This window comes from Henckelia pumila, chromosome 1 (genome assembly GCF_033568475.1).
Source record: "Henckelia pumila isolate YLH828 chromosome 1, ASM3356847v2, whole genome shotgun sequence".
Taxonomy (NCBI): Eukaryota; Viridiplantae; Streptophyta; class Magnoliopsida; order Lamiales; family Gesneriaceae; genus Henckelia; species Henckelia pumila.
In genome coordinates this window covers 91,375,770-91,397,822 of record NC_133120.1, presented here as the reverse complement: position 1 = coordinate 91,397,822, position 22,053 = coordinate 91,375,770, and the positions used below count along the sequence as shown (strand labels likewise).

The 22,053-nt window shown below is 37.0% G+C and overlaps 3 protein-coding genes across 5 annotated transcripts; 2 read left to right on the top strand and 1 right to left on the bottom strand.

Annotated features, from left to right (window-relative positions):
- Positions 1-12,090: 12,090 nt before the first annotated feature.
- LOC140868530 (replication protein A 70 kDa DNA-binding subunit B-like) lies at positions 12,091-14,685 on the top strand. The gene is made up of 9 exons (XM_073272925.1): positions 12,091-12,219; positions 12,404-12,627; positions 12,725-12,850; positions 12,952-13,073; positions 13,156-13,237; positions 13,444-13,561; positions 13,796-13,953; positions 14,048-14,168; positions 14,290-14,685. The coding sequence occupies exons 1-9, from the start codon at positions 12,091-12,093 to the stop codon at positions 14,683-14,685; spliced, it is 1,476 nt and encodes a 491-aa protein (XP_073129026.1).
- A 471-nt stretch (positions 14,686-15,156) lies between these two features.
- On the bottom strand, positions 15,157-17,410 carry LOC140875124 (heavy metal-associated isoprenylated plant protein 7-like). Its single transcript, XM_073278676.1, has 5 exons — positions 17,170-17,410; positions 16,868-17,063; positions 16,438-16,655; positions 16,223-16,310; positions 15,157-15,827 (listed from the first exon to the last, which is right to left on the bottom strand). The coding sequence occupies exons 1-5, from the start codon at positions 17,176-17,178 to the stop codon at positions 15,364-15,366; spliced, it is 975 nt and encodes a 324-aa protein (XP_073134777.1). The 5' UTR covers positions 17,179-17,410; the 3' UTR covers positions 15,157-15,363.
- A 2,077-nt stretch (positions 17,411-19,487) lies between these two features.
- On the top strand, positions 19,488-21,509 carry LOC140890422 (protein BASIC PENTACYSTEINE1-like). Of its 3 annotated transcripts, none has more exons than XM_073298209.1 (2): positions 19,488-19,828; positions 20,443-21,509. In XM_073298209.1, the coding sequence occupies exon 2, from the start codon at positions 20,448-20,450 to the stop codon at positions 21,285-21,287; it is 840 nt and encodes a 279-aa protein (XP_073154310.1). In that variant the 5' UTR covers positions 19,488-19,828; positions 20,443-20,447; the 3' UTR covers positions 21,288-21,509. The 3 variants fall into 3 exon arrangements, with proteins under 3 accessions (XP_073154310.1, XP_073154301.1, XP_073154292.1); XM_073298200.1 differs by having other exon boundaries at positions 19,489-19,828; positions 20,286-21,509; XM_073298191.1 differs by having other exon boundaries at positions 19,490-19,828; positions 20,440-21,509.
- Positions 21,510-22,053: the final 544 nt, after the last annotated feature.

Here is a 22,053-nt window from a genome sequence, read left to right as displayed (position 1 = left end):
TCCTTAAAAAAAATTGCCCTATAATGTGGCTTATTAATTTAGATCCTTCTGATAGAATGTGCAATGGTACTAGGATGGTCTGTCGAGGATTTTGCAATAATGTCATCCAGGCGGAGATTTCAATCGGACAACATGCTGGAAAAATGGTTTTGATACCTCGCATACCTCTCTCTGCAGCTTAAAACGAAGGATACCCATTCCAATTCAAACGAAAACAATTTCCGATTCGCTTGTGTTTTGCAATGACAATAAACAAATCTCAAGGTCAAACGATTCCAGTAGTTGGGATTTACTTGCCAGAGCCTGTTTTCTCACATGGCCAACTTTATGTTGCTTTGTCCAGAGGAATCTCGATGAAGAATACTCGAGTGCTGATAAACCCAGATATTTCCAATGGTGGTGATTACTCCCGAACAAAAAATGTTGTTTACAAAAATCTGCTTGATATTGTTCTAATCTAGCTGCCGTTGTCTTTTACTTTTTTTTAACTCATTGTTCACTTCTGGATGATCTTTGATTATTCTTTTTTGTCTTTCTGTATCTTTCTTCACATTTTTATTGGGTCCAATTGTTATGTCATTTGAGTCTCTCTCTATAATCATATATTGTTGGAAACTTACTAATAATTAGATGATGAAGAGAGATTAACGATATTGCTGAATATCATTTTTTCTATAATTTTGTTTCCGCATGCTTTAGCACACTTTTTTGGTGCTCCTTTGCTCTTAGTACGATCAACCTAAGGGTTGACCACTTTTCCCCATGGCCAGTCTTTTTTCTCGCGCTTGAGCGAAGTTGAATGTAGGGAACATGTATGGTTTCTATAAGAGATTAGCTTAATCTACTTGTAAGCAATACAACATTTTGCTAGAAATTGTTGTCTGGGTTTCAGTCATTCTGGACAAAAAATATCCGGACAAAACACTTTAGTGTATCCTTCCTATAGGCTGTAGGAGAGTGGAGAGGCTATACTTAGGAAACATAATGCATGATGAGGTTGAAAATTATTTCTCTTTGGCACAAATGATTTGCTTGAAAGGACTTAAGATTACTGATAGTAGGCTACCATTTCCTGTTAAAACAACTTGAGTTACTAAAAAATTATAAGTTTACCTGAATGAAACTCATATATCTGAGTATCTCGCTTCGAATGAGTGATGAACCCAACTGATGTTTCATCGCTAAACGAAATAAACTTTCGTGCTCTCTTACGCAACACACAAAATAAAAAGGGATCGTTTTTCATAAAATGAATATTCGGTTACCAGATTATTTGCAATGGAGCTAGGATGCCCTGCCGAAGATTCTGTTATGTCAACTCTTCATTTCCTACATCATGGTTAACAAATCATGTTGTGTCTCATTTGTTTTCATTTATATGCGCTGCCCCATCTTCTTGTTTTTCTTTGTAACTTTCTCGTGGAAACATATCTACAAGGTTCGTGTGATTATAATATACTGCCAATGTTTCAGATTTTACATCCTCCTATTTTTCTTGTCATCATGAATGCACCTTATTGCAAATGATTACGTGGTAAATATGTCCTCTTTGTTTTCAATTAGCTGATTGCTGGTCTTCGTAATGGTCAATATACTGTTGTTTCATCTTAATGGTATCTCACGCCAAAACCTTAATGCCCCCTTTTTTTTACTTCAACTTAGACATGTATGTACTGACTCATTCATGTGAGTTGTGAACTCTTTTCTTTTTGCTTTTTTTTCGATTAAAAGGATTTCTAAGTTTCAGCTAATTCAAGAAAGCTCTCTATTTGGAGTGTATCTGATCAACGGTTGGTTTTATTGTGCTCTTTCGCATGTTTCCTGTTTCTTGTTTTGAGCATCAGTCATTGATTCTTACTGGGATTTTGTGACTCTGCATATGTGATAAATGAAGTACATATGATGGTTTGTAATGAAAATTGTTTCTGTAGTGACCCTGCATGGTATCACCTACTAACTGGCAACTAATAACATACATTAAACTTAATAAAGCAATAACGCTTAACAGAGTAAAACGTGCGGAAACATAATACAAGATTTACATATCAGCTTAGTAAAACAATTTCAGGCTTAAATCTGTAGTGATACAACCATATCGAAGAACTTAACGTAAACAGTCTTAAAACATGATTACAGCTAAAACAAATCCTGTTGTATAAAATCTCCTGACAAGCTCCGGCTCCCTAGTCCTGCCTCGAACTACCGGCTCCGTCCATCCTACGACATGCCCCATGAAATAGGGTGTCCAAGATAACAACTAGAACGTGAGCGCTAACGCCCAGTACATAAACATGAGTAAACATATGTATATAATGCATGCAACATGATGACTGGTAAAGGGTCATCCGAAAACTCATGCTCAGTACCGGCGCCACATGAGTGCTGCCACCGCACGGATCAACTTCTGGGTGCAACCACACTTGTCTAGTACACCAGAGTAGTCAGACATAAATGCCCCCACCGTCGTGGTACTCTTAGTGACAGACTATCGAATATAGAGCTGAGCGGCTCTATAATCAGGTATAACAAGGTATAGGCTCAACGTGTATATGCACACGACATATGAATAATGAAAGCGATAAATCATATTTCATGTCATATAATAATGCCAAATAAATGCAACATATAAACATGTATACTCGCTGGCAATCTCAGTCAATGTGTACGTACCTTTAGGCTAGTTCAAGTATAGTAGGATCCTAGGTTTCAAGCCTATATTCAAAAGTTCACCGTACCACTACACAAGTTCTATAAGCCTTTACTAAGCTAATAAGTACTCCCAAAACTTTAAATAGATTCTCGGACCATACCTTCGTCCGTAGTAAGCCCTTTGGAGTCGCTAGTCCCGGATGACTATAACCACAACTTGGTTATTCTAGAACCTCTATTATAACCAATAGGGCCCTCAAGTGTATATCTCACACTATATAACTGAAGAAAGAAACTCGGGAATTCGTAATTCAAATGAAATCAGACAAGCCCTATTTATAGGCAAAATTCCCGGCCAGGATCGGAACTTCCGATTTCGGGATCGGAGCTTCCGATCCAGCTCACTGCGTGCATGCTTGACACGCCAGGATCGAAACTTCCGATCCGACGATCGGAGCTTCCGATCTGCCCTCCGTTCGACACTTGTAAAAACTTGCGGCTGAGTCATCGAGCATTGCTGGCAGCTGGAGATCGGAACTTCCGTTCCTGGATCAGAGCTTCCGATCTCTGTGCTTCCGAAGTGGCTGGGATCGGAGCTTTTGATCTGGGTTCGGAGCTTCCGATCCGGCCCAAAGTCAAAAGCCCAAATTTCCTTCTGAAGTCCAATTACACTCCGAAATTGGTTAATTACTAACTCTTAATCATGTTTAACATATTATTATCTTAAAATAGAATCTGGATTACTACATTCTTCCCATCTTTAGATATTTCGTCCGCGAAATAAAATCTAAAGACAAATTAAGATAACAATATGAAACATCAAACCATATTTTATTACAATAACTGTAATTACATCTTTACATGGTAATCAAAAGTACAAAGCAAACAACTCAGGATATTCTGATTGCATACGACTCTCAGTTTCCCAAGTTGCTTCTTCAACACCTCGGCGTTGACATTGTACCATCACAAGTGGTATAACCTTGTTCCGAAGAACTTTCTCCTTCCTGTCTAGGATACGGAGTGGTCGTTCAACAAAAGACGGATCTGACTCTAGCTGAATATCAGTAGACTGAATCACATGAGATTCATCAGCTATATACTGTCGAAGTAACGACACATGAAAAACATTATGTATACTGGAAAGATTTGGCGGTAACGCCAGATGATATGCAACATCTCCGATCTTTTCCAGTATCTGGAAAGGCCCAATGAAACGAGGAGACAACTTGCCTTTCACACCGAATCTCATCACCTTCCTGAAAGGTGATACTCGTAAGAATACATATTCACCAGGCTCAAACTGAAGTGGCCTGCGGTGAATATTAGCATAACTGGCTTGTCGATCTTGAGCAATTTTGATCCTCCGTTTGATCAAATCCACCTTGTCTACAATCTACTGCACCAACTCAGGACCCTCGACTTGTCGTTCCCCGACTTTATCCCAGAATAACGGAGTACGACACCGTCGATCGTATAATGCCTCGAAAGGTGCCATATCAATACTACGATGATAACTGTTATTGTAGGCAAATTCGATCAAAGGTAACTGATCCTGCCAAGATAAGCCAAAGTCCATAACAGAAGAACGTAGCATATCCTCCAAAGTACGAATCGTCCGCTCTGACTGCCCGTCAGTCTCCGGATGATATGCAGTGCTCAAACTCAAAGTGGTACCCAACGCCTGCTGAAAACTACCCCAGAAACGTGAGGTAAATCGCGGGTCCCTATCACTGACTATGCTTACTGGAATCCCATGTAATCGCACTATCTCCTGGACATATAAGCGTGCCATGCGATCATAAGAATACTCCCGGTTGTAAGGAATGAAATGTGCTGATTTCGTCAACCGGTCAACGACAACCCAGATAGCATCACATTGACGTGACGTCATAGGCAAGTGGGTGAAAAAATCCATAGTCATGTGCTCCCACTTCCATTCGGGAATCTCAAGATTCTGCAGTAATCCACCTGGTCGTCGGTGTTCAGCCTTGACCTGTTGACAAACCAAACATCGAGAAACAAATTGATACACACTACGCTTCATTCCCTTCCACCAGAATCTAGTTCGCAAGTCCTTATACATTTTCATGCTTCCAGGATGAACTGATAATCGACTCCTGTGAGCTTGAGAAAGAATATCATTCCTGAGCTCCGCAACATTAGGTACAACCACCCGATTAGATAAGCACAATAATCCATCTGCCTTAAAATGGAATCCAGATATATTAACCTCATTGGCTAAACGTGCCAAACGCTGAGTCTTAACATCAGATATATGAGCATCTCTGATCCGAGAATACAATGCTGGCTCAGATAAAATAGTATACAATTGAATTCCATTCCTCCCTTTTCTGTGCTTGAGCGTAAAACTCAAAGAACAACACTCTTGTATCATATGAGATACTTCATTAGTCTGAAGTGCAGAAAGTCTCACGATCTTTTGAAGGATTATGAGATACTTCATTAGTCTGAAGTGCAGAAAGTCTCACCTGCAGACTCAAGGCATCAGCAGTAAGATTAGCAGAACCTGGATGATATTTGATTTCACAATCATAATCCTTCAAAAGATCCATCCAGAGTCTCTATCGCATATTCAACTCTGCCTGAGTGAATAAATACTTCAAACTCTTGTGATCCGTGAATATCTCAAATTTCTCGCCATAAAGATAATGCCTCCAGATCTTGAGTGCAAATACAATGGCGGCTAACTTAAGATCATGTACTGGATAATTATTCTCATGTGTCTTCAACTGTCGAGAAACATAAGAAATAACATGTCTATGCTGTGTCAGAACACATCCTAACCCTTGACCAGCGGCATCAGTGAAAACAACATATCCTCCTGATCCAGAAGGTAGAGCTAGCACAGGTGCAGTAGTAAGACGTCTACGCAGCTCATGAAATGACTCCTCACAATCCGAAGTCCAAATGAAGGTAACATCTTTCCGAGTAAGCTGAGTCAAAGGCCTGGCCAACTGTGAAAAATTCTCGATGAACCGACGGTAATAACCAGCTAGACCCAAGAAACTACGAATCCCAGCAACCGTCGTCGGACGAGACCAGTTCAGCACTGCCTCTATCTTACTAGGATCAACAGATATCCCTTCACTAGAAATCACATGACCGAGAAACACTACCCGATCAAGCCAGAATTCATACTTGCTCAATTTTGCATACAACTGCTTATCTCGTAATGTCTGCAACACAATCCTCAAATGTTGTGCATGCTCATCCTTGTCATGAGAATAGACAAGAATATCATCAATGAAGACGATGACAAATCTATCCAGATATTCTCGAAATACTTGATTCATCAGATTCATAAAGACTGCTGGTGCATTCACCAAACCGAATGGCATCACCAGAAATTCATAGTGCCCATATCTGGTCCTGAAAGCAGTTGTAGAAATATCTGAGTCCCGTACTCGCATCTGGAGGTATCCAGATCTCAGATCTATCTTGGAGTAAACAGAAGTACCCTGTAATTGATCGAACAGATCATCAATCCGCGACAAAGGATACTTATTCTTGATGGTGACACGATTCAACTGCCTGTAATCAATACATAATCGCATCGATTCATCCTTTTTCTTGAAAAATAAAACAGGTGCTCCCCACGGAAAAACACTCGGACGAATATATCCCTTATCAAGCAGATACTGTAACTGCTGTTTCAATTCCCTCATCTCTGACGGCGCCAGACGATAAGGTGTTCAGGATATAGACGTAGTTCCTGGTACTAGATCAATACCAAATTCAACCTCTCGAACCGGAGGAAAACCAAGAATCTTATCAGGGAATACATCAAGAAACTCACTGACCATCGGTAACTGATCAATACCCGTACTACTCATGGACATATCAACTGCATAGATGAGGTAGCCCTCCCCACCTGACTCCAAGACATGACATGCCTTCAGAGCCGAAACTAGTGGCATCGGAGGTCGCGCACCCTCACCATAAAAATACCAGCTATCACCCTCAGCAGGATGAAACTGTACCAGACGCTGATAACAATCCACAGTAGCGTGATACAAAGTCAGCATATCTATTCCCAAAATAAAGTCAAAATCTTTCATCGCTAATATCATCAAATTAGCCAATAACGTATTACCCTCAAACTCTAGAAGGCAACCCATCACTAGACGCTTAGTTGCTATCTCTTGCTCCAACGGAGTAGGTACAACTAAATTCATATCTAATGATACATAAGGTAATCTATGTCTCTTAACAAAACGACTAGAAATAAAGGAATGCGATGCTCCAGTATCAATTAAGACAAGTGCAGGAATACCACATAACAAAAAGGTACCTGCCAACATGCGATCGCTTCCCTCAGTAGCCTGTTCTTGAGACAGAGCAAATACCTGCCCTTGAGACTGTGGACAGTACCCAGAAGAACTCTGTGGTGCTGGCTGCTGTCATGGAAAAGTAAAAGCCTGAGATCCAACCTGTGATCCCGATCCACTAGCAGAACCCATGTGCTGAGGACAATCTCTCCGCAAATGTCCCTGCTGACCGCAAATATAACAAGCACCAGTAGCTCTCCGACATGAAGCTGCAGGATGCTTCCCTCCACAATGGCTACAAAACTCCTCCTTCTTCTTCTTCTTCCCAAAACGGAACATACCTCATGAACCGCGAGAACCAGATGAAGTAGTAGGAGTAGAAGAAGATATATTTCCAGATTGCACAACAGATTGAGCTCTAGGCTCAACAGATCCACTAGACTGTCCTGGCATCATCAACTATGCCCTCCTGTTGCTGGTCTCCACCAGACGGCAACGGTTCACCAAAGTCTCATAAGATGTTGGATCATCACAGACGACAACTTGTGAGTAGATATCTTGATTCAGACCTTGTAGAAAGATATCATACTTCGATGCATCACTGTCACTGATATGAGGAGTACTGAAAGGTAGCAGATCAAGAAATCGTTGCTGATATTGATCAATAGTCATTGATCCTTGCCTCAGAGTCAGAAACTCCATAGATCATTCCAGACGAACAGTTGGAGGAAAATACAGTTTCTGAAACTGCTGACAGAAATCCCCCCAAGTCACATGTCCTCTCTCAATACGTGCCTGAGCAGCTTTGGCATCCCACAAAAAACGTGCTCGATCCTCTAGAACAAATTCTAGAACTTCCAATTTCTAATCCTCAGTGAAATCGAAAGCACGAAAAGTACTCTCGAGTTTAGACATCCAACTTCTTGCTTGCTCAAGATTCTCGCCTTCCAAGAAAGGTTTCGGTCCTACTTGCATGAATTTATTGATAGAGTAGCGATGTTTACCCTCATGATGACGATGTTGATCATCATGATGGTGGTGGTGACGATGATGATGACCACCTCCCTGGCCAACACTACCGTGACTTTCGTCAGTCATATCCTGAAAAGAATTGCACATTAAAATCCCAAATGCACAAAAATTACTCAAGTCTAAACTAAATCCCAAGTACTAATCCCAAAATCTAAGCATTCTCTGATACCAAAAATGTAGTGACCCTGCATAGTATCACCTACTAACTGGCAACTAATAGCATGCATTAAACTTAATAAAGCAATAACGCTTAACAGAGTAAAACGTGCGGAAACATAATCCAAGATTTACATATCAGCTTAGTAAAACAATTTCAGGCTTAAATCTGTAGTGATACAACCATATCGAAGAACTTAACGTAAACAGTCTTAAAACATGATTATAGCTAAAACAAATCCTGCTGTATAAAATCTCCTGACAAGCTCCGGCTCCCTAGTCCTGCCTCGAACTACCGGCTTCGTCCATCCTGCGACCTGCCCCATGGAATAGGGTGTCCAAGATAACAACTAGGACGTGAGCGCTAACGCCCAGTACATAAACATGAGTAAACATATGTATATAATGCATGCAACATGATGACTGGTAAAAGGTCATCCAAAAATTCATAAATGCCCCCGCCGTCGCGGTACTCTCAGTGACAGACTATCGAATATAGAGCTGAGCGGCTCTATAATTAGGTATAACAAGGTATAGGCTCAACGTGTATATGCACATGACATATGAAAAATGAAAGCGATAAATCATATTTCATGCCATATAATAATGCCAAATAAATGCAACATATAAACATGTATACTCGCTGGCAATCTCAGTCAATGTGTACGTACCTCTAGGCTAGTTCAACTATAGTAGGATCCTAGGTTTCAAGCCTATATTCAAAAGTTCACCGTATCACTACACAAGTTCTATAAGCCTTTACTAAGCTAATAAGTACTCCCAAAACTTTAAATAGATTCTCAGACCATACCTTCGTCCGTAGTAAGCCCTTTGGAGTCGCTAGTCCCGGATGACTATAACTACAACTTGGTTATTCCAGAACCTCTATTATAACCGATAGGGCCCTCAAGTGTATATCTCACACTATATAACTAAAGAAAGAAACTAGGGAATTCGTAATTCAAATGAAATTAGACAAGCCCTATTTATAGGCAAAATTTCCGGCCAGGATCGGAACTTCCGATTTCGAAATCGGAGCTTCCGATCCAGCTCACTGCGTGCATGCTTGACATGCCAGGATCGGAACTTCCGATCCGACGATCGGAGCTTCCGATCCGACGATCGGAGCTTCCGATCTGCCCTCCGTTCGACACTTGTCAAAACTCACGGCTGAGTCATCGAGCATTGCTGGCAGCTGGAGATCGGAACTTCCATTCCTGGATCGGAGCTTCCGATCTCTGTGCTTCCGATCGGCTTCCGAAGTGGATGGGATCGGAGCTTTCGATCCGGCCCAAAGTCAAAAGCCCAAATTTCCTTCTAATGTCCAATTACACTCCGAAATTGGTTAATTACTAACCCTTAATCATGTTTAACATATTATTATCTTAAAATGGAATCTGGATTACTACAGTTTCTCATATGATATGTAGTCTCACTTGATTATGATTAGATTTCCCCATTTTCTTGATTTCAGATCTTGGTTTAATAGCTTATCTTTATCTGCTTAATGGTTCCTTTATTTTTCCAATACTTGGTGGATTTTTTAGACTTTTGTCTATTCTGGTAAAATCGAAACATAATTCTAGCTACAGAAACAGTCACATCTTCCCATGGTTGATTTAGACCTCGAAAAAGTATTGCAAGTCTTTGAGGCCAATAGTGTACTGTATGGCAGATGCAACACATCTTTGCCTCTCTTGTGATGCAAAGGTTCACTCAGCCAATGCTCTTTCCTATCGGCATCCCCAAACTCTTGTGTGCGAGTCTTGCAGAAATCGAGCAGCATAAGTTCGGTGCTTTGACCATCAAATGTTCATGTGCGAAAGTTGTGATGCTGGCCATCACCATGTTTATTCACAGCATAAGAAAAGAGTGATTAAAAGTTATGTGGGGTGCCCTTCGGCCAAAGATTTATCCGTGCTTTAGGCCTTCAATTTGAATCAGTTGGAAAGTAAGTTGGTCGATAGCGATGACCAGCGGTATATTTGTCATCAATTAGTGCTGACAAAGAGAGGAAGATTAATTTGAGGTATCATATCAATTACTTTTTTAGAGTATTAGGAATATCAGTTTCATTTTATTTTATTGTGAAAAAACAAGGTCAATACAAATCCCAAAAACACTAAATCTGCTGGCAAGACTTCTGGGAAAAAAGCCGGAATCTGAAATATTATTTCATTGTAAATTGCAATTAGATATCAATTACCACATATTTTTTTAATTTCTTGAATGCTTCTTATTTTCAAAAAGAAATTTCATTTCATATTTTAACTTATTGAATACTATTATTGGAACTAAAGACATACAAAATTTCCAATAATATCTCATGAGTATTCAATCACTAACTCTCGAAATAAAAATGATGTCAACGCAATACATTAATTATTGAAAAGTACCTGATTAATTAACAATATTTTTAGAAATTTTTTAATTAATTAAGATAAATTATTTATAATAATCATATGTATTCCTTTTGAACTACATATATCATTTGTTACTTAATTAATATATTCATAGCATTTGGTGAAAACTATCAAAATTTAATATTTGCAATACACACACATGCTTACTACCCCATTGAAAACTTAGAAAAGTAAAATAGAAAGGACAAATTTAGATAATAAAAATATTATCATGGGCTAAGATGAATGAAACACATTTTTATACGTATCTCATCCACTTTGTACGATTGGTTAACCAACTTTATGTTTCATCGCGACATAAAATGAGAGTTCGTATTTTTTTCCGTCACACAAAAATTTTTAAGGGGTTTTTATTTAAAAAAATTGTATTCAGTTACCAAATACTACGTATTATATTAGAAAATTATATGTACTTAAACTTTATAAACGTAATGCATTTTTCTAAAATTTACAATGCACATACAATTAAACATTCAAAGACATCATTCTACACATATACCAATATTAATAATTTTTTAACTCTCAATAAACCATGAGTTAACGTGACAAATTAAAATAGGTTTCATAAAAATTAACCGCAAAATTTACATTCACCAAAATATTATTATTTTAAATTGAAAATAAATGATAACAATCAATCGATATTATTTCACATTATTTCACATTTAATAAAAAAACTACTTCTATATGTTGGTAATTTATTAAAATAACACCTCATTTTCAAATAACCATCTATTGACATGTATTTTGTTTTCTGTTTTTGTGTTTAAACTCTTTTTTTACGAATATATATATTATTTTATACTATTTTTAAATATGCAAATGAATTCACTTAAATTTAGCGTCACACACACATTAAACAATTCACTCTACTTAAATGTGTCGAAATGTAAGATAATAATTAACCTACATATGACTTAAATAATTTTTTGTATAATTAAACGGATGATTTGTGTTGCTATATTTCTTTAATTTAGTTAACAACGATACATTTATTTTAATTTGAAATATATATATATATATATATATATATATATATAAATTTATGAGGCGTCACATCTCAATATTTTTAATACCGTGTATCCTAATTGTATGCATGCTTATATTAAATTATTATTTTTTTCCTCTTATGTTAAAACATATATTTAACACTAATGAAAAATAATGAAAAATATGCATGAACTTTAGTCTTTTTATAAAAACACACATAGCATTGTGCAGATGAAAGACACAAACAAAGATCCGATATATGAGAAACCAAATAGATACATCATCTTTAATTACTTGAAATCATTGCCCTCTAATGATGTATCCAAACGTTACCTATTACTGGACGCTTCACTTGATCTACCACAACCTATGGATTAAATGATATTTATAATATTAAATTGGTGCTTTATGTCGTATTTCATCAATTTGATTATTAACACAATTTTCTGTTCATATCCACTTCAGAAGATATATATATATCAAATACATACAAAATTGGAAATATTGCACACAACCAAGCAAGTCAAATGGAAACACCGAACGTTATCATGATAAATAATCTTCAGGAAAATCAATCAGACATCGTCATCGAAGCGCTTGTGCTTCGACAGGGCTCTGAAACCAAAGCAAAGAAAAGTATGACGACAATCAGGAAAGTAATACTAATGGACAAGCAGGTATGTAACTTATATCTTATTCCGAACGAGCATCGTACCACAATCGGTTGTATCGAAATGCAATATTTATCTTCATTTTTGCCATCTTTTACTTTAGCCGATGTACTATATTACACTTCATATTCATATTTGCAATAATCTTGTGCCGAAAAGTGTTAGCACTTGCTTTTCTTTTCATTTGCAGGGAACAATGATTTATGCATTTATCTTTTCAAATGTTATCCCGCAAATCAAAACCTTACTGCAAACCAATACAACCTACTTCATTTGTAACCTGTTGGTCAGGCCAATCAACTCCACATATGTTAATGTCAACCCAAAGTTCGACCTTACTATACAAGCAGGGTCTGTAGTCACAGAAACTCAAGTAATGAAACTAACAATGCCGCTAGCTATCGAATTCAAGAGGTTTAATGAAATCAGTACCGAGCTTAAATAAAATGAGTATCAAAGTAAGCCTTATTCTCAACCATTGTTTCGAAACGTTTTCAATAAAATGCTTCAGTCATGCTAACAAAATGCCTGCAGATTTGATTGGCTTTGTCAAGAACGTTCGAAATCTTCATACTTTCAGGAGGCCCCTTACTGGAACAATTGGATATCTAAGGGAAATTGTCCTCATGAATGAACAGTAATTCATGAATAACAATGCCTAAACACACCAAATTTTTTTTTTATACTGTAGTTCCCAAATTTTCAGGTACACAATTATAGTACTGACCATTTCTACAGGTACGACGTAATCACAGTTGGATTTTGGGACGATATGGCCCTAAATGAAGCCCAATTGATGAAAAACAGAGAGACTCAATGGCAAATTGTGGCTATATGCAACCTCACCATGCAAACACAAAGTTATATTAACAATCACCACCTCTCTATTGTTCTTATTATCATCTTACAAACAAATAACTAACGATTTGCTTTCATTGTTAGACGTTTCACAATTGAAATCTACTCCAACAACATACGTTATTTTGGATCCACCATGCCCCACAGCAGCTCAAATGACCGCATGGTAAGGAAAGTTTCAACAACTCTTTGTCTTCAGCATCACAGCAAATCACACAAAATTTGAAATCTCACACATTTACACACCTACTGTGTACATGGAAATGAAACTTTTATTACGTTTGTTTTAAAAAAAACCAAAACTGATTATCATGTTATTAATAATTTTTCTACGGTCTTGTTTAATGCTACAATAACAGATTTATATACCAGGTTTAACGCGAGTCACGTTTTGGATAGAGTGGATACAATTTGGACAAATAGAAAGTTTGCGGAAACAGATGACATAAAGCTGGAAGAAATCATCAAACAAAGGAGCACATTAACTGAGGTAATCTTTGTTTCGAAACCAATGCTCTGAAAATTACGAATTTGCCGCTTCGTATGCACGCCGTCATACATGATTACATACAAACCATTGAACTCTGTTTTCAATTCTGGACAACAAAAGCGCCAACTTATGCCTGCCAACTTCTGCTCCTAAAACAATCTGCATAAAAAAATTGAGCCGCATAAATAAAAATACATAAATACATTATCTAAATATCTATTTTTATTAATCTAGAATAACTACTACTGTGTTCGGGGAACAATAAAAGAGATCGAAAACAACTTATCACTATTGTACAATGCTTGCAATCACTGCCACAAAGCAGCTACAAAAACACAAATTGGGCTGTCTTGCCTTAGCTGCACAAATGTTCCCGTTGAATTTGTTCCAAGGTAATAATTAATTCTACGTACTTAACTCTAAACTCTACTGAATATTATATCCTACTTTTACGTATAATTATGTACCTATTACATCACCACTCAGGTATAGACTCACCGTGTTGATCGAAGATGGAACTGGAGTAGCAAGAATAACTATGTTTGGACATATTGTTGAATCCTTCATAAGTCATCCAGTTGAAGAATTTATCAAAATCCGCAATCAGGTTTGCCGATTCGCATACAAACTGATATTAACAATTTATTATTCTTTGGACATGAATGGTCTACACACAATGTCATTCGCATGCGTATCATCTAATGTAATGAAACTCAAATACGATGCAGAACATAGACGACGTAATCCCCCACAACAAAGAGAATCATAGGTTTCTTTTCAAATTGGATTGGAGCGTTACAATAGATGGAAACATGGTCGCGATGATTGCTGAAAACTTTCAAAAACCAAGTCCTCCAAATTCAAACAGTAGCCAGACTAAAAGACATAGACGTCTGATAAAAGGAAAGATAAACAATGCCAACAATGAACTATCGAAGTCCTCCTCCTCCTCCTCCTCATTTTCGAAGATAGATAATCCTGGTGGAAGTGAAGCACACAACACATCTACAGAAATAGAAGATGACGAGTTTCTTGCGGACTATACAAAAAGAATTAAAAGAAGGACTACATCAAGCAACAAGAAACCAACTACTCCTCGCAAAATCAAAGAAAGGAAACTTTAACACATATCTTAATAAAGACTCGTGACGTTTTTTTCTTAATATTTTTCAATTTTTATGCGTAAATTTAACTCTTATTTTTTTCGCCTAAAATCAATATAGAGTTGAAAGCTTCTTTTTTCTCTTAAAGTATAATCCATTTGAAATATTAAATATCACTTTTGTTATTTTACCACGTGCGTTGCACACGTGCCTTTTGCTAGTATATATATATATATATATATATATATATATATATATATATATATATAATTTTTTAAAAAAAATTCTCACCGGCAAAACGCCAAGTTAAAATTTCTCACGAACATTAGTTCAAAAAGAAGAAAAAAAAAAGTCTCATGAACAAAGAAATGAACAGCACTGAGTAGACCCATCTTCCCATGTTTCATTAATCACGTGCTATCTTCATTTCCATCAGTGAAGGAGGAAAAAGAGATGTCAAAACTTAGATAAATATATACCACACAAACTTTAAATAATATTTATTCATAGTATGTGACAAATATTACAATATGGAAAAAAGCCAAAGATGGGTACAATACAATGCCTCGCAAAATTCCACGCCTCCCAATTACATTTTTCTACTATGTAAACAAACATCGCACATGGTACACATGTAGAGCATAACAAGATGTCAATAGTGTCTGAAACACCCATTTTGCCCCTCGTGAGTCCCAACGTTTACATGACAAAACATGCGTTCGGATTCTCGTCGCTGAATATCTGCGGAGCAGGATATGCAACGTACGAGTGATCTTGTGTAAACCTTTGAGGATAATAGACCTCATGGTTCTGAGGGTAGTTCTGGAAGAATATTTCGTTCCTTTTGAATTCCATTTTCGAATCCTCGGGCTCTCCTGCCCCCGGTTCGGCCCCGGGGGGAGAGTTTCCGGCCACACCGCCGTTTTTCTCCTCCTTTTCTTCGTCTTTTTCGACTTTCTTGGTCTCTTTTTCTCTTTCCTCCACTTTCATGACTTTCTCCCCTCCTTTCCCTTCCTCCTCCGGTTTCATCTCAGGCTCCACCTTCGAGATCACGGCGTGTTTTCCTGTTCTCTTCCACACGTGATCGACGAGTTTTTCGGGTTCGAACACTCCTTTTACTGTCACTTGTGAGCTCTTTAGGTCCGGTTCCGCACTTTCCACTCCTACATTTACACATGGAGAACATTGAATGTGTTAGTTATAAGATGCGATTCACAATTCTTAATTCACGGTGGAACTAAGGTTGCCCAAGATTCCACGTACACAAGTCAAGAATGTAATAATATATTAAACAAAGAAAGTGTGATCAACTGACTTTAGTTTTAAAGCATTTGAAACAGAATCTAATGAAATGAATATTATATTATATTGCAATATAAAAAAAAGTTATAAAGATAGAATCATCAAATTCCTATTATCTCAGAGATGAAAAAGAGGGAAAGAATAAGGATCTTTGATCTTCGCAAACACAGCTTAAAAGGGTTCATTTTTGAAAACTTTACAGGCCATTAAAATTGGTTCATTTTTCCACTTATCAAGCAAATAAAAAAAACCATACCTTTCATTCTTTGAATACGTTTCTTGATTTCTTGAGCACAAGCTTCACAATGCATGTACACCCCCAACAAGACCGTAACCACCGGAGGCTGGAACCAAAAAACAAACACAAAATTACATGAATCCAACAACCCAACAATTTATATATGAACCCATCAAGTTAAAAAAAAAAAAAAAAGAAGGGAAATTAAGTAGAAAAATGAATAGCAAATCAACCTCTTCCTCTGTTTTCTTCTCTTCAGATTTGGCCACCTCTGTTACTTCTTCAGGCTTCAGCTTGTTGTCTTCCGGCGGTGGCTTTGGGATTGGTGAAATAAGCTCCACTTGGCGGTGGCTCTTCTTCTGAACCCTCTCCAACACCTTGAGTGGATCTGCTTTTTCACCTTTCACCACCACTTTACTGCTCCTACAATCTGTTATCACATCCTCCACTCCTGAAAATCAAAGGAAAACCCCCCCAAAATAAATGTTTAAAATAAAAATCTATAAAGTGGCAATCTATATATCCACCATCTGAGTTACATTTTATCAAAGGAAATTATACTTATTTTATCAAAGGAAACTGTACACTGATTCTTTGGTGAAGATAAGAAAAAGCCATGGAAAAGAAAACAGGGTACAATGATCCATTAATTATTGTTATTACCTTCAAAATCCTTGAGACATCTGCGGACTTTTCTTGCACATCCTTCACAATGCATGTAAACCTTCAAGATAATTTCTTGCGGCGGCGGAAGAGGCTGCTCCGCCGCCTTGGGCTCTTCGGATTTCACCTTATCCTTGCTATTTTCCTCAGCCTTCAATTCTACTTCTTTCTTTCCCTCCTCGGATTTCTTCTCTTCCTGCATAAAGCGCACAGGCACACACTAACAAAAGAGTCAACAACAATGCATAAACAAAACGGTATACAAATTTTCTTGAAAATGAAAATGGTGGAACGAATGAGACCTCTCCCATCTTTTTTCTCCGGTGCAGATTGAAATGGCGTGGAGGATGGATGATACAGCTCAGATATCTTGTTCAAACAGAGACAACTGCAGCAGTACTTCTTTGTACTTTAGTTTTTTATTTTTTATTTTTCGCTTTCTTGGCCGAACACACTCGCACGGGATAGTATACGCAGTAAATAGTTTCTTTTAGAGAGAAATATATAGTACTGTTTGCAAGAGACTCGGCCAGAGGGGGGAAAAGAAATTGTGGTGGATTCATCACAATTCAATTCTATGTATTATGTATGTATGCCTTTTTTAAAAAAGAAAAAAGAAAAGAAAAGCATGTGTCTCTTTTAATATTATAAATTACTTTGTTTTTAGTCTTTTCCTACTCCAATACCAAAAAAAATAAAAGGTGGTTTAAAAGAAAGCTAAGCCATGGTGTATGTATATATCATATGATATAGATAATCATGTAACAGTGTTTCATCTCGTCTCATCTCATTTGCAAAAATTGCACAAGTTTAAGGCACATCATTTTTCCGATTGTTTCAGATATATAATTCAGTTTTATATTTAGTATCATTTTTAAAATTATATATATATACATATCAATCAAGTCTTGAAAAACATACAACAAGTTTTTTTAGGTAGTGTTTGGTTCAATTGATATGATTATTGAATTATTATTAAATGAATGATAAAAGACATGGTAAATAAGGATGTGTAAATTTTGTTGAAAATAGTATTGTGTTTGGTTTGATTTTTAGGAATAAGATTAAATAATGATTAATTTTTTTTTTTTGCCAAAAATATCATTTATATGTTATTGGATGGGTGATTTTTAGGTTGGAGGGAAAAAGTAATTATGAAATTTATGTGTAAGATAAAAATAAGGATAAGTAATACTAGGGTGAGAGAGAGTTTAGTTAACCTATTATAAAACAACTTTATCATTTCTAAGCTAAATTAGCTTGTTTTAATAAAATTCCTACCAAACAATTGATTAAATCAAAAATCACACACAAACCCACCTAATCCCTTGTACCAAAATATGGATAAAATATGAAGATTGCTTGCTTGTACACTTTGCTTTTGCAAAGTAATCGATTTTCTGAATTGAAGTGACAAAAAAACAAAGAAACGTATGTATTTGAGATGATTTGAGCATTATTTAAAAATTGATTTGTAATTGGGGATGGTCCAAGACTCGGGTTTCGGTCGATGCTACCTCATCCAAACAGTATCCGGATGAAAATTGATTGAGACCATTAATTCTGGCTTCAGGACAGTATTTTGAAGTCAACATCGACCGAACCAATACTCGGGTTATGTAGCATTCTTTTAGGGGACCAAACCACATAGAGTTGATGAATGGGTGGGGTCCTTGGAAATCATTAATCCTGGTCGTTATATGATTTGGAGGAAAATTTATAGCCTCATTTAATGTCTTGTTGATTTGTTTGGCTGATTCTATGGTGTAGGATAGGAAGAGGCTCGCAATTAGTTTTTGAATTTATTTTATTTTTTAAAATTCAGATTTGCTTCTTTGTAATTTGATGATTTGGATTTTAGGCTTTTTGTAATATTATATATATCCAAAATCCAACTGTTTTCCCTTAAATTTAGGCAAGGCCCATTGGTGGTCCATTTTTCGTTGGCCCATATTATTCAATGGGGCTTCTATTGACCATTTCATGTGGTTGGGTTGGTGTGAAGCTGGGATTTTTATTTATGTTTATAGTAAGGAATTCAGTTACATTCTTGGTATTTATCCTATAGCAATTGCTATTTATGGGCAGATATGTTAAAACGTGTTAGGTGGGGTGAGATCTGTCAACCCGTATTTTATTTTAAATATGTCGAAGAAACACTAATTTAATTTTAGATAATGAGATGGGTCAACCCAAAAGATTTACGTGTACTTTAGTTATTTGGGATGGACTAGTCCGTAATCCGCTATATTCCATCATTTGACCGAACGGACCAATCCACTATTTGGATCCAACTTATTTATTTTATATAGCCGGACGAACCAAAGTGAAAAAATCAATTATGTTATTTCAAGTATTAGAGTTTGATTATTCATTACGAGCAATGCTATATGTACAAATCAAATTTGTACAACAATTTTTACACCATAAAAAATTTAATACAAAATTTTAATTTATCAAATCTCATGATATATTAAATATAAAATCTCACAAAATAATAATAAAATCTCACAACATAATTATTATAAATATCGTTATAAGATATATTGGTTTAGCTCTAGCATTATTCAGTTAAAAGATGTAATTGAAGAACTGACCCCTCATTTAACTAGGGGCTGAGGTTTAAACTCCGGCTCGCTCCTTGGTTATAATTTTTTGATATATCGTTAATTATTTGATTTAAAAAACCTTTTTGTTTCATTGTCATTAGCTGTCCCCCGTTTCGATTGCCCATCAACGAAGCTTAATATTTTCTCAGATTTGATTCTCGATTTTGGATTCTCGTCCAATTATTGTTAAGATTTGTTCTGTTCTGTTTGTTTTTAAGCGTTGTTCTGGTTCTGTTCAGTCTACGCATCTTCAGATCTGGTTCCAAGTGCTAAAGATTGATGCTTTTGTTGAAATTGTGCGTTTAGTCGATTACTCTTGCGAATTTCGACATGGGATTTTGAACAATTAGAGGTCCGTAGATTCTTCAGTTGTTTTATTGAATTTTCTTTCGGTTTATTCATCTCCTTCAACTTTCCAGATCTTACTGGTGTTTCAGCTCTCCAAATTGTGGGGGTTTTTGGGTATTTTTTGAATCTTGATCGTTGTTGCAATGCGGGTTGTGCTTCGATTTTAACTCTACATAAACACTTGCATGATTTTGTTGCCCAACGATTGCCAATTTTTCTTAGAATTTGAGCCGTTTAGTTTGAGTTTGATTGCTTTGTGAATTCTAGTGTTGGGAGAGTTCAGAGGCAGTTATATAAGTTCAATTTCAGTGTTTGGTTGGTGTTCTCTATTGGCTTGTTTGGCACGGTTAGCTTCTGTGATTTTGGATTAATGAATAGTTTTGTTAATTGGATGCAATGCTGGGGAGGTGTTCACTCCATCAAGTATTGCGCAGCTAATTCGCCTTTGATTTGTTTTTCAGTCAAATCTTTTAGCAATTTGGTGTCTTGATTTTTTTGATTAGCGGGGATTTCTAGTTCAAGTGGTTACGTTGATGATTGTTGCAAAGGCTAGAGTGATTAACATGAGATTATGTTGAGGATTCATTGGATTTGATATTCTTTGCCTTCATTCAGTAGAAGTTATGGACGATGACAGCATGAGGAATTGGGGTTATTATGAACCTCCGGTTAGAGGGCATCTTGGTTTGCAGCTAATGTCTTCTATGATCGACCGAGACACGAAATCTTTCCTATCTGGATGCGATAATCCTTTAATGGTTTCGCCTAATGGTGCTTTCCATCCTCGGGATTGTGTGGTTACCGAGCCTCCTGTCACGCACATGGACTATGTTAGAGATAGCTGGATAAATCACCGGGAAAAGTTCTTGCATATGTTTCCATCAAACTCTCATGGCTCAATTCTTGCAGAAACTTCTGACACTCACCAGTCCATAACTACGGCACACCAACCCGATACGGATGTAAAATCAGGTGTGGAAGAGCCGAATATAAAAAAGGAAGCTAATCCTCCTTTGAAAAAGAGGGCTGCTCCTGCTAATCCAAAAAATCCCAAAGGAAAGAAGCCAAAAAAAGGTCCCGTGCCAAAGGAAAATGGCAATTCCTCTGTTCGTCGTGCAAAAGTGGCCAAGAAGAATGTGGATGTTGTGATAAATGGTGTTGGTATGGATATAGCTGGCATACCAATTCCAGTTTGCTCTTGTACTGGTACTCATCAGCAGTGTTATCGATGGGGATGTGGGGGATGGCAGTCGGCTTGCTGCACAACTATTATATCTATGTATCCCTTGCCTATGAGCACCAAACGGCGAGGAGCCAGAATTGCTGGACGGAAAATGAGCCAGGGAGCGTTCAAGAAAGTATTGGAGAAACTAGCAACCGAAGGCTACGACTTTGCTGACCCAATTGACTTGCGGACATACTGGGCAAAGCATGGTACCAACAAGTTTGTGATCATCAGATAAACTTATGCCTAGACGCCGGAGCTGGATTCCATACCGAATTTGGCCTGCAATTGCCACTGCATCTGGTTAATTTATTATGTATATATTCTGTGGCACCTAGCAGGGGTTTTACTCACTCACTTCTTTGTATTTCTTGACTTTGTCATATGCACTCTTGAGTCTCTGACATATTCTATATCTTGGACATTTGGGGTTCTTATAAAGCCGTAACATATTCTTGTTCATGTTTGTTTGATTTGCTGGAATATTTTCTTGCCTCTCGATTAGGATTCTGAGATATTTCTCTAATTTTAAAGAACAAAGTATCACTGTATTTGACAAGTATGACGACGACTCATGCCCGTCAGTAAGTTACTATGTTATATTATGATAATCCTTTGGATATTCCTCGGAAGGGGTTTACAGACAATTATAGTGGTCCTAAGCTGGAGACCTCGTCCCAAATTGGAAACCTCTGCATTGCATATGGCACCATCTCAAACATCAGCGTTACGTTGGTTCGCATTTTCTAGATATCTGTGGCAATATGGTGTGGTGTCTATTTCGTTGGCTTAGACGAATGATTATGTAGTTTTATCTGTGTTTGTGCTCTCTGATTGCATCGCAATATTGCTATAAACATTTTTGCTGTGGTACCATACTCATGTAGTATGCTTTTATAAAATTCCAATATTATTTTATTGCAAAAAAATAAATTATCGCTCTTGAGACCTGATAGGTCTCATTTTATTTTGGGCTTAGCTAAATTTGTCCTTTTTTTGGACCG